The sequence below is a fragment of the Lepidochelys olivacea genome, assembly GCF_965140295.1.
Source record: "Lepidochelys olivacea isolate rLepOli2 genome assembly, chromosome: 1".
In the NCBI taxonomy this organism is placed as follows: domain Eukaryota; kingdom Metazoa; phylum Chordata; order Testudines; family Cheloniidae; genus Lepidochelys; species Lepidochelys olivacea.
The window spans coordinates 126865060-126877989 of NC_140411.1; the positions used below are offsets into that span (position 1 = coordinate 126865060).

The 12930-nt window shown below is 43.1% G+C and overlaps 1 protein-coding gene across 1 annotated transcript in view; it reads right to left on the bottom strand.

Moving 5' to 3' along the window:
• The window catches only part of ASMTL (acetylserotonin O-methyltransferase like), a 51134-nt gene that overhangs the window by 25993 nt on the left and 12211 nt on the right, over positions 1–12930 (bottom strand). Inside the window, exon 6 of the mRNA XM_084634251.1 lies at positions 9752–9860. Coding sequence (XP_084490377.1) covers positions 9752–9860 — 109 coding nt within the window. The remainder of the gene's footprint in view (positions 1–9751; positions 9861–12930) is intronic.

The window sequence follows — 12930 nt, forward strand, 5'->3', positions numbered from 1 at the left end:
AGACTAGTGCTCTTAGGTGCTACAGTCATATAAAAATAAATAATAATTAAGAATTTGGTGCAATTATTTCATATATCCTAAATAAACTGATTTTGGAGATCCAGATTCAATAGTCACTGGGTATTGTTGCAAATTTCTTTGGATCATTATATCTTCAAACACACACGTTCAAATTCCACTGGGCCAAATGGAATTTTACCCACATGGACCAGGGTGAATTACAGCCAAAGATTTCAATGAGAATTGTGTACATGTCTAAGGGAAAAGTTTAACCTATTGCTTGGAACTACATTTTCTACATCACAGCCTCACAACTTTCAGATCCCAAAGCCCATTGAAGACTGAAGGTTTAAAACCATGGGGCCAGATTCTGCTAATCTTACATGGAGTACTACCCTACCCTTTGGGGTCAATGGGTAAGACTACACCCTCCCAGCCCACGTCAACAAACTCAGGCGTGTGCTAGTGCTCTAAAAATACCAGTGTAGCAAGTGCTTTGAAGTTGCAGCTCAGGCTGGAGCTTGGGCTCTGGAGCCTATGGAGGTGGATGGGCTCCAAAGCCTGAGCTCCAGTCCCAGCCACAACTTCAGAGCGCTGTCTACATAGCTACTTTGAGAGAGCTAGTGTGAGCCCCGTTAGCCAAGTCTGTTAATCCATGCTGGGAGGCTCACTCCAAAAAGCTGTGTAGACATGTCCTGGGGGCCTCCAGCAGAGTAAGTTACTACTCAACAAGAGTAAGCTTGGTTGAATCTGGCCCTTAAGTCTAATCAGAATAGACTCCTTCTCACAGCCCATAACATTTGATTTCTGAATTGCCCCCACTCCTACAATCACTAGTTTTTCATTGCACCAGTACAATAGGGGAGAAATCAGATATGCCATTTTCAGTTATTACGAATTATAGCATTATGCTGGTTCCTAAATCTTGCATTTTATCTGGACTTTAACAGTATATAACTGTTTTTTATTAAAGAGACAATATTCAACAAAAATATTCCTTTTTGAAAATGTGAATGTTTGTAAAGCACTTTGAAGTCATGAGGTGCTATATGAATACTAAGTATTATTTATGTATGAATATATTAATACAAACAGATTTTTTTCAGTAAGCAGACTAACACTCCACTAGCATAATGCCATTCTGACTTTCACTGAGGGGACATGCATGAGCTATGTTGTGGCCACCCACAGCAAGCACATTATTTTGCTAGGGAAGATCTGATAAAAAGTCAGCACTGGAATTCAGGAGAGAACCCCTGTCAGGGTTCCTTCCCCACTCTGAACTCTAGGGTACAGATGTGGGGACCTGCATGAAAGACCCCCCTAAGCTTATTCTTACCAGCTTAGGTTAAAAACTTCCCAAGGTACAAACTTTGCCTTGTCCTTGAACAGTATGCTACCACCACCAAGCATTTTAAACAAAGAACAGGGAAAGAGACCACTTAGAGACGTCTTCCCCTCAAAATATCCCCCCAAGCCCTACACACCCCTTTTCCTGGGAAGGCCTCAGAATAATATCCTAACCAATTTTTTACAAAATCATCAAAGACCCAAACCCCTAGATCTTGGAACAATGGAAAAAAAATCAGTCAAGTTCTTAAAAGAAGGATTTTATTTAAAAAAAAAAAAAAAAAGAAAGGTAAAAATCATCTCTGTAAAATCAGGATGGAAAATACTTTACAGGGTATTCAGATTCAAAACACAGAGGATCCCCCTCTGGGCAAAACCTTAAAGTTACAGAAAACAGGAATAAACCTCCCTCTTAACACAGGGAAAATTCACATAAAACAAAAGATAAACTAATCCACCTTGCCTGGCTTACCTATACTGGTTGCAATATTGGAGACTTGCATTAGGATGGGTTGGAGGAGAAGATGGGTTTCTGTCTGGCCTCTCTCAGTCCCAAGAGAGAACAACCACATACACAAAAAGAAAAGGAGTACTTGTGGCACCTTAGAGACTAACCAATTTATTTGAGCATGAGCTTTCGTGAGCTACAGCTCACTTCATCGGATGCATGCCGTGGAAACTGCAGCAGACTTTATTTATACACAGAGAATATGAAAAAATACCTCCTCCCACCCCACTGTTCTGCTGGTAATAGCTTATCTAAAGTGATCATCAGGTGGGCCATTTCCAGCACAAATCCAGGTTTTCTCACCCTCCACCCCCTCACACAAATTCACTCTCCTGCTGGTGATAGCCCATCCAAAGTGACAACTCTTTACATAATGTGCATGATAATAAAGTTGGGCCATTTCCTGCACAAATCCAGGTTCTCTCACCCCCACACCCCCCTCCCAAAAACCACACACACAAACTCACTATCCTGCTGGTAATAGCTCATCCAAAGTGACCATTCTCCCTACAATGTGCATAATTAAGGTGGGCAGTCAGTGAAGCAAGGATAATTCCTCTTCCCAGGGCACACATTGGTTTGCATGTAATTTGTAGGTTGGTATTCTCAATTACTCCCACATCAACCCAGGGCAGATGCTTCCCCTCCTCTCAGGTATACAGTTTTCAGTCTGATCTGTCGCAGACAGGGGCAGAATAGATTATGTGAACTTTTGACCCCCAGAGGTCTCTCGCTGTTAATTAACAGTCTGGTAGCAGAAAGAACAGCTAAGATGTGCTGTCCAGTTCCTCCCAACTGTGATTCTGCTGCAGCTGTGCTTCAGCAATGCTCTCTCACTCTTCCAGAGGCCATAATCACAACACCTGGATTTCCCATGCTAAACTTTAAATTCTATCTAAAAATCCCAATAGTTTGCCCCTCAAATCTCATCTTTTTCATCAGTTGCATACTTGAGGGAGATTAGTTCACTAAATCAGTGTTCCCAAAAGCATACTGGGAATTTCTCTGCTAATGTGTACTCTTAAAAAAAAAAAAAAAAAAAGTATTTTTTTCCCCCACACAGCCCAAGTGATCACCTTATTCTTTGTAACAAACTGCTCCTGCCCCAGATTTAATTATTCTTGTTTGGGTCGAATTTACATTGGTTCCTCTTATCCTACTAAATGTGATTATATTATTATTAGCCAAAAGCAAGGCCAATGGAACATGAAGGTTGAGGTTTTAAACATGACAGGAAATTAAGAGTTATGGAGCCAAATCTTCAGATCCAGCAGAGCTATGTTTATTGCAGCACCCTAGGGGACTGGGACAAAAATAGTTCAAAATCACCTTTGCACTCTCCTGATCTCAGAGTCAGCTGGAGGCCAGCTCAGTTCCTAACACAAGGTCTAAGGCTGCACTAACTTACTTAGTAAGGCACTCTGGAGACTTACCCTTTCACCTTCAACACAGCTCCTATGCTACAAGACGGCTGGAATAGATTGTGTAGAGCTAGTTGTATAGATCTGGCGCTACACAGTTTCCTGGGCATCGTACTGCAGAGGTAGCTGAAGAAGGGTGGAGCAGGGGCCAATGATCTGGTCTACAGCTGGGTGTAGAGTATATGCAATATAATGGATTACAAAATCACGCAGTACTGGGCGATGTGACAGATCTGGCAATTCTTTTAAAGATACATAATGTGCAAGTTCCATAGCTTCCTTAGATTTCTCACTTCCCCAGCCTTGGACTGATTAGTGCTACTTAAGTTTTATACAAACCCACCTGTCTCCATGAACGCTCATGACATTCTGAGAATGCTGGCTAATTAGTGGAGGCCGGGGTGGGTGGAGGGAGAATAAGAGGGAACATGGCAAATCTAATAAATGCTTTATTAAAATTCAGTTGTAAGCGTCTCCTGAAATCTTCTTGAAAACATCATTCAAGTAGGCTTGGATAAAAGGGAGGACACACAAGGCCTGATAGTGCTTGATGGACTGTAAAGACTAAGGATTTGTGCTAGGTTCAATTTTATTTAACATCTTCTCTCTCGAGGGAATGTTAATGGCATTCACAGATTAAAATGAATTTAAAAACATCAGCTGAATAAGACAAAATGACCTAATTGATTTAGAAATATGAAGGGTTATTCTCCAAATCAAGAAGGTTCATCTCTTATTTCCCTTCCGTTTTTTACATCCTATAAGATCCCACATTGTGCGATATTCCATGTATCCCAAGATGGCTGGAAAAAACTTCCTCCACAGCACAGCAATGCTGCTCTTTTCAGAGCTGTCAATAAGCCTATTACATGACTCAGAAGGGTCTCAGCACCAGAAAGACTTTTCAACCCCACACCACCAAAGGATTCAGCCAATGCTGACTTGGAGATGAAAGACTCCATTAGTCTCAAACTCTGATCCACTGCATGATTATTACCATTTATTTTACTGAGAACACCAAGAAAGCACTACTTGAATGGTCTGACTTTCCCCAGAAGAATAAAAAACAAACAGATCACCTTTTTGAGACAAAAAACTACCTCTAGTTAAGTGCAATTGTTTAGGATTTTACTCAACCCATGTCAAAGTTAATGAATTACAAGTTTGGTTGATAAACACAATAGTGTTGATGCAAGGTGTTTGACTTAGTACTGCATGACATTTTGATTAAATATTTAGAACAATATAAAATGAACATGGAGCACACTAAAACAGATTAAAAGCTGGCTAACTGACAGGCGTCAAAATGTAACTGCAAATGGGGAATTGTTATCAAGGTGTATTTGTAGTAGGGTTCCACAGAGATCAGTTCTTGACCCTATGCTCTTTAACATTTATATCAATGTCCTAGAAGAAAACATAAAATCATCACTCAAAGTTTGAAGATGACAAAAATTGGGGGAACTGGTAAATAACAAAGGAGGACAGTTCACAGATACCAAATGATCCAGATCACTCTGTAAGTGGAGCACAAACAAATATGCATTTTAATATGGTTAAATGTAAATGTATACATCTAGGAACAAAATGTAGGCAATGCTTACAGGGTCGGGGACGCTATCCTGAGAAGCTATGATTCTGGAAAAGATTTGGAGGTTGTGGTGAATAATCAGCTGCCAAAAGGACTAATGCAATCCTGAGATAGATGAACGGGAATCTCAAGTAGGAGCAGGGAGGTTATATTATTTGGCATCGGTGTAACAATTATTGGAATACTGTTTTCAGAGTTGGTGTCCCCAATTCAAGAAGGATGTTGATAAATTAGAGAGGGTTTAGAGAAGAGTCATGAGAATTATTAAAAGGAGTGGAAAACATGCCTTATAGTGATAGACTCAAGGAGCTCAATTTCTTCAGCTTAACAAAGAGAAGGTTAAGAGGTGACTTGATTACAGTCTTTAAGAACCTAGATGGGGAATAAATATTTGATAATAGACTCTTCAGTCTAACAGAAAAACATGAAACATGGGCTGGAAGTTGAAACTAAACAAATTCAGACTGGAAATAAGATGCATGTTTTTAACAGTGAGGGTAGTCAACCATTGGAACAATTTACTAAGCCCTGGTCTACACTAGGACTTTAGGTCGAATTTAGCAGCGTTAAATCGATTTAAACCTGCACCCGTCCACACAGTGAAGCCCTTTATTTCGACTTAAAGGGCTCTTAAAATCAATTTCCTTACTCCACCCCTGACAAGTGGATCAGTGCTTAAATCGACGTTGCCGGCTCGAATTTGGGGTACTGTGGACACAATTCGATGGTATTGGCCTCCGGGAGCTATCCCAGAGTGCTCCATTCTGACCGCTCTGGACAGCACTCTCAACTCAGATGCACTGGCCAGGTAGACAGGAAAAGAACCGCAAACTTTTGAATCTCATTTCCTGTTTGGCCAGCGTGGCAAGCTGCAGGTGACCATGCAGAGCTCATCAGCACAGGTGACCATGATGGAGTCCCAGAATCGCAAAAGAGCTCCAGCATGGACCGAACGGGAGGTACGGGATCTGATCGCTGTTTGGGGAGAGGAATCCGTGCTATCAGAACTCCGTTCCAGTTTTCGAAATGCCAAAACCTTTGTGAAAATCTCCCAGGGCATGAAGGACAGAGGCCATAACAGGGACCCGAAGCAGTGCCGCGTGAAACTGAAGGAGCTGAGGCAAGCCTACCAGAAAACCAGAGAGGCGAACAGCCGCTCTGGGTCAGAGCCCCAAACATGCCGCTTCTATGATGAGCTGCATGCCATTTTAGGGGGTTCAGCCACCACTACCCCAGCCGTGTTGTTTGCCTCCTTCAATGGAGATGGAGGCAATACGGAAGTAGGTTTTGGGGACGAAGAAGAAGATGATGATGAGGAGGTTGTAGCTAGCTCACAGCAAGCAAGCGGAGAAACCGGTTTTCCCGACAGCCAGGAACTGTTTCTCACCCTAGACCTGGAGCCAGTACCCCCCGAACCCACCCAAGGCTGCCTCCTGGACCCAGCAAGCGGAGAAGGGACCTCTGGTGAGTGTACCTTTTAAAATGCTATACATGGTTTAAAAGCAAGCATGTGAAAGGATTACTTTGCCCTGGCATTTGCGGTTCTCCTAGATGTAGTCCTAAAGCCTTTGCAAAAGGTTTCTGGGGAGGGCAGCCTTATTTCGTCCTTCATGGTAGGACACTTTACCACTCCAGGCCAGTAACACGTACTCGGGAATCACTGTAGAACAAAGCATTGCAGTGTATGTTTGCTGGCATTCAACCAAAATCCGTTCTTTATCTCTCTGTGTTATCCTCAGGAGAGTGAGATATAATTCATGGTCACCTGGTTGAAATAGAGTGCTTTTCTTCAGGGGACACTCAGAGGAGCCCATTCCTGCTGGGCTGTTTGCCTGTGGCTAAACAGAAATGTTCCCCGCTGTTAGCCACAGGGAGGGGGGAAGGTTGAGGGAGTAGTCATGCGGTGGGAGGAGGCAAAATGCGACCTTGTAACGAAAGCACATGTGCTATGTATGTAATGTTAACAGCAAGGTTTACCCTGAAAGAGTGTAGCCACTGTTTTATAAAATGTGTCTCTTTAAATACCGCTGTCCATTTTTTTTCCTCCACCAGCTGCATGTGTTTCAATGATCACAGGATCTTCTCCTTCCCAGAGGCTAGTGAAGCTTAGAAAGAAAAAAAAATGCACTCGCGATGAAATGTTCTCCGAGCTCATGCTGTCCTCCCACACTGACAGAGCACAGACGAATGCGTGGAGGCAAATAATGTCAGAGTGCAGGAAAGCACAAAATGACCGGGAGGAAAGGTGGAGGGCTGAAGAGAATAAGTGGCGGGCTGAAGAGAATAAGTGTCGGGCTGAAGAGAGGGCTGAAGCTCAAATGTGGCGGCAGCGTGATGAGAGGAGGCAGGATTCAATGCTGAGGCTGCTGCAGGACCAAACCAGTATGCTCCAGTGTATGGTTGAGCTGCAGCAAAGGCAGCTGGAGCACAGACTGCCACTGCTGCCCCTCTGTAACCAACCGCCCTCCCCCCCCAAGTTCCATAGCCTCCACACCCAGACGCCCAAGAATGCGGTGGGGGGGCCTCCGGCCAACCAGCCACTCCACCACAGGGGATTGCCCAAAAAAAAGAAGGCTGGCATTCAATAAATTTTAAAGTTGTAAACTTTTAAAGTGCTGTGCTTAAAGTGCTGTGTGGCATTTTCCTTCCCTCCTCCACCACCCCTCCTGGGATACCTTGGTAGTCATCTCCCTATTTGTGTGATGAATGAATAACGAATGCATGACTGTGAAGCAGCAATGACTTTATTGCCTCCTCCCTTTAATCATTGCTTGCAGAGGGGAGGGTGGTTAGCTTACAGGGAAGTAGAGTGAACCAAGGGGCCCCGGGGGGTTTCATCAAGGAGAAACAAACAGAACTTTCACACCGTAGCCTGGCCAGTCATGAAACTGGTTTTCAAAGCTTCTCTGATGCGTACCGCGCCCTCCTGTGCTCTTCTAACCGCCCTGGTGTCTGGTTGCGCGTAACCAGCAGCTAGGCGATTTGCCTCAGCCTTCCACCCCGCCATAAACGTCTCCCCCTTACTCTCACAGATATTGTGGAGCACACAGCAAGCAGTAATAACAGTGGGAATACTGGTTTCGCTGAGGTCTAAGCGAGTCAGTAAACTGCGCCAGCGCGCCTTTAAACGTCCAAATGCACATTCTACCACCATTCTGCACTTGCTCAGCCTGTAGTTGAACAGCTCCTGACTACTGTCCAGGCTGCCTGTGTACGGCTTCATGAGCCATGGCATTAAGGGGTAGGCTGGGAGGGAGGTAACGGGGGCCTGACGATATGTACCCAGAACCACCCGCGACAATGTTTTAGCCCCATCAGGCATTGGGATCTCAACCCAGAATTCCAATGAGCAGCGGAGACTGCGGGAACTGTGGGATAGCTACCCACAGTGCAACGCTCCGGAAGTCGACGCTTGCCTCGGTACTGTGGAAGCGCTCCGCCGAGTTAATGCACTTAATGCACTTAGAGCATTTTCTGTGGGGACACACACACTCGAATATATAAAACCGATTTCTAAAAAACCGACTTCTATAAATTCGACCTAATTTCGTAGTGTAGACATAAGGGTCATGGTAGATTTTCCATCACTGGCAATTTCAAAAACAAAATTGGATGTTTTTCTAGAAGATCTGCTCTATTTTGGGGAAGTTCTATGGCCTGTGTTACACAGGAGGTCAGACTGGATGACCACAATGGTCCACTCTGGGCTTGGAATCTATGAATCATGAGGAGTACAAATCCATACAACAGAAAAACTTGCATCTTTCTCTGTAGCAATATAAAACCTTCTCCTGTATTTTTTTTAAATTAGATTTACAGTCTAGTGGGTTTTTTTTTTTTATTACCTATCCCTCCCCAGTAGCAGTGGCTAGAGTCAAACTAATGTGGGAACATAGTCTGTCAATTTCCCCATGTAATTTGCACACTGTAACCCTTATGGACAGTAACCCTGCTAATTCCAGGCCTGTCTTCCACTGAAGGCAGTGCAGCCACTTCTGTATTGATTCTGTATGTATTTGCACAGTTTTCCATAGAGATGAGAAGCTTTAACATTACAGTCCCTTCAGCAGCCGCTGCCCCATTATTGGTTTACAGGTAGAAGCCTGTAGCTGTTAATGACTCAACTCATAGATAAATCTAAGCAAAGACTCCTTCCAGCTCTCTGTATATCTTGATTAAGCTGTTAGTATCAACATGGACATTTATTAGTGCTGATTAATACAAAACAAATGCAAGTGTTTTCTCCACTTTGTAAGAGTTCTGCTGTAGGTAGTGCACTCATAACTGGAACATGCAATGATAACTGGCTCTATATCCTCACTACTGTGAGCTGCTGCATGTCCTAAACACCAACTGACGTCAGTAGGAGTTGAAAGTGCCTCACAGAATACAGAATAGAGTTCATTGTAAGTGTAAGGATAAGCTAAGGCTCTTCCAACTTTCCATACTATATCCATTGAGGGCCTAATTCTTTTCTCACTAACAATCTGTTTCATTGCTGAAGTCACTAGATGGGTTCCAATTACCTTCATTGGGATCAGGCAATAATTAAACTAAAATTGGGCCTAAAACAGAATACTGCACAATTCCATTGTGCCATCCATTGCCTGAACTTTCAAATTAAGGGGCTATTGAGAAAAAGACTGCTAGCACGCTTAAAAAGATTGGGTTCAGAGTTTCCACCCTGGGAATTCAAATCTAGTCAATGTTGTGAATGCAACATTAACTTCCTTTTTGTTTCACACAGCACATCAACAACTGCATATACACATGGCCAATTTCCCCCCAAAATGTGGCATACTGCTTCCTTTGTATTTGAGGCCAACAATGTCTTAAGGCCTAAACTCAAGTTAGATGTGCTGCGTTCAGCAGCCTACTTACATTGGTTCACCACTGTGAATATACTCCCACAAAAGCTCCTCAGATAGTTCAGCAAATTTAACTTTTGTCTCTTCATAGAAATCAGTGACTTCAGTCTCCAGACGATTATCTACAACAAAAAATCCCACTGTAAACAAAGAATTGTAACATTGTTACCTGGGGTTTTTTCAACCCAAGGCTCTCGGTAACTTTTACTCTGTGGGAGGTGGTGTCAGGAAATAAATCAGGGGAGACATGGCCATCCGAATGATAGATGGCTGGCACAAACAGGACAACACAACAGTGCTTTCTTTTAAAGCTACACTTTACTTAGTCTCAAGCACTTACACACCTCCGCAACAGGTTAGTAAAACACCCCCAACCCTCGATAATTACCGAAGCTGAGTGTGGCTCTCGAGTGGCACAGCGGCAGCCCATTTGCCAGTGGGGGAACACAAGATGAATCCAGAGGGAGAGTCCAGTCCCGAAGAGTCCCCCTACCTCAAACTTTTCCCCCTTATTTACACATTAGTAATAGAATTACATGTCCCTTAAAGAAAACTTGTTAAGCAAGCAGTTCCAATGAGCAAGCAAGAAGCTCCTTCTGATTATTGATTAACCATGTGTGGGTTTTTCCAGTTTGCAGCCTTGAGGCCCCAATAGACATTCCTGGGGCACATCCTGCTCTTCTAAAAATGCATGTATCAGCAACTTCAACACAATTCTTATCAGGAAGGACATGGGGTCAAGCTGCCCTTTCTGTGGCATCCAAAACTCCCTCCCCTCCTGCCTTGGTCAAACAGACTGCTGAATGGCCAATTTACAGCCTACTGACTTGGCTGCTTTTAGCAATAAGTCATAGTGGTTTCAGGCACTTTAATTTCACGTTCTACAGGGAGACTTTGGCAAACCAGTAATGACACTAAAGGATAAAATAAATCTTGATAAATGGTTTACATTTTGAATACTCTGCAACTGACATTGTTCACCCGAGAAAACAGTTATACAGGCAGACTTTTGATTCTATTTTAGGAAGAGATGTATTTAAGAGATGCTTTTAAGGTTAGTGGGCTCAAAAATTTGACCTACTTCTTTGCCTCCCTTATTAATGGCCTTTGTCACTGAAAGGTCCAGATTCCTGTATGTGTATATATATATATATAGATGTGTGTTTGTGTGTGTGTATATACATATACATACACACACACACACACACACGCTACTCCTGGGGGAATTCTGCATCCCTGCGCTTGCGCAGAATTCATGGCCCCTGCAGATTTCTTTGCTTCCCCGCAGAAAAATGGGAAGCAAAGGGAAGCTGCAAGAGAGGTCATGCGACCCATCCCCAGTAATGCAGGCAGGTTGGTTTGGGCACCTAGAGCAGCTGGTAGAGACATAAATCACCACCGGGGGGTAGGGGGCTGGGCAGTGGCGTGCAAGAGAGACACTCTGTCCCTCTTGCTTGCAACTGCAGCATGCTCAGTGTGGAGGGGCAGGGCTCTGGGGTGTTTCTGAAGAGGTAGGCGCGGAGCAGGCTCTGTTCCCTCAGGCAGAGCAGAATGCAGAAGCCTGCCTGCTTAGTGAATTCCCCCAGGAGTATAAAATAGGTGTAAAAATTTTAAGGCTCCTTTACATTGCCAGAGTGGTCTAAAGGAGCTGTATTGTAAAGGACCATATAGTGCTTTAGTGATTAGAACTGGTCCAAATGTTTGGACTGAAAAAGTTTCCTGTCAAAATGTGCTCCATTAACTTTTTGCTACTGACCTTTTTGGAGATGGTCAGTAGCTAGTAAAAATTGTGAGTTTGAGTCCCCAGCCCTCACTTCCTCTTCAGTTGCCTATGATGTAGCACTCAGCATACGGCTGCATATATTTGTTGACTAATAACTAGAAGTAAAGGGTTAATACTAGCAATATACTATTAGACAAAGGGGTTTTGGCGATTTCCTCTAGTGCTCCTCGCTACCATTCTCCATTCTTTGTATTCTAGTTTAAATAAATTACCAAAATAACAGAAACCAGCTTGATTGTATTGTGTTATTTTGACAAAAATTATGCAGAATTTTAAAATATCATGCTCAGAATTTTTAATTTTGTGATGCAAAATTCCCCCAGAAGTAAGCAAGACAAGGGCTTACTCCCAAGTGCAAGTGGAATATCTATTCAAGAAAGCCAAAGTGAGTAAAACCCCACATTGTCTAATTCTGCAGAGTCACAGCATGTACCTCTCTACCCAGGTGGAGAGGGAGAGAGAGAATCATAGTAGGATGAAATTTGAATAGGAAGAGCTTATTCCCCCTTTATGGAATGCTCCCAGAATTAATTCTGTCATTGCATGACTACTGGTTGATTGCCTGCACTGGCAGGAAATCTGCCTAGCTCAAAATCAGATTCAGTGGACATGCAATCAAAAACAGAGTAAAAGAAATGCAGTAGCCAACCCCCTAACATTGTAAATGCCATTATATTTAGCAATGTGTCACAGCATAAAACTGCAGCAGTGCATATAAGCACATACAATAGCTGCAAGCAGCAGTCTGTGTCATCCAGCAATCCCTATTATCCTAACATTTCCTCTGCAGCAGTAGAGAGCAGTGCTGAGCTGTAACATCCCATTTAAGCCGACACAAGCACTTTTGGTTTCTGTAGCTCGAAGCTGGTTTTGAGCAACCTGCAATGCAGAGTTGTGCAGATTTCGCTGCATGGAAAAAAAGCCTTTGAGTGCTGGAATTAGAGCCCATGTGGGTTGCTCCAAGGGATCTGAAGCATACTGTCAAATATATATATATTTTAACTAGTGATCTGCGTGCAGATAAGAGGAGAATATTGCTCTTGGTTTGGTAGGGAAGAAGGAAGGAAACGTAATGCTCTATAAGTAGGCCCAAATGAATGATAGAGCATTATGTTTCCCTCCATCTTAATATTCTGACAGCAGTGGAAGTTTCTTGGCAGAATACTCAGAGAACTGCAGTATGGATCAGAGATAAAGAGTTTTATCCAAATACTACAGTGTGAGTGATGGAAAACATTAACATTTCTCATAAAGCAACTTTCAGATTTCATCAAGAAGGTTACAAACAGTGAGTAAAAACAATTATGCATAAGTGATTAAAACATAAATTGACAATGTCCTTTCAAGATGACAATGTGGTCATTCTGTAACACGATGCTTGGTAACAGGCTTTTTAATGATCTGCTAAC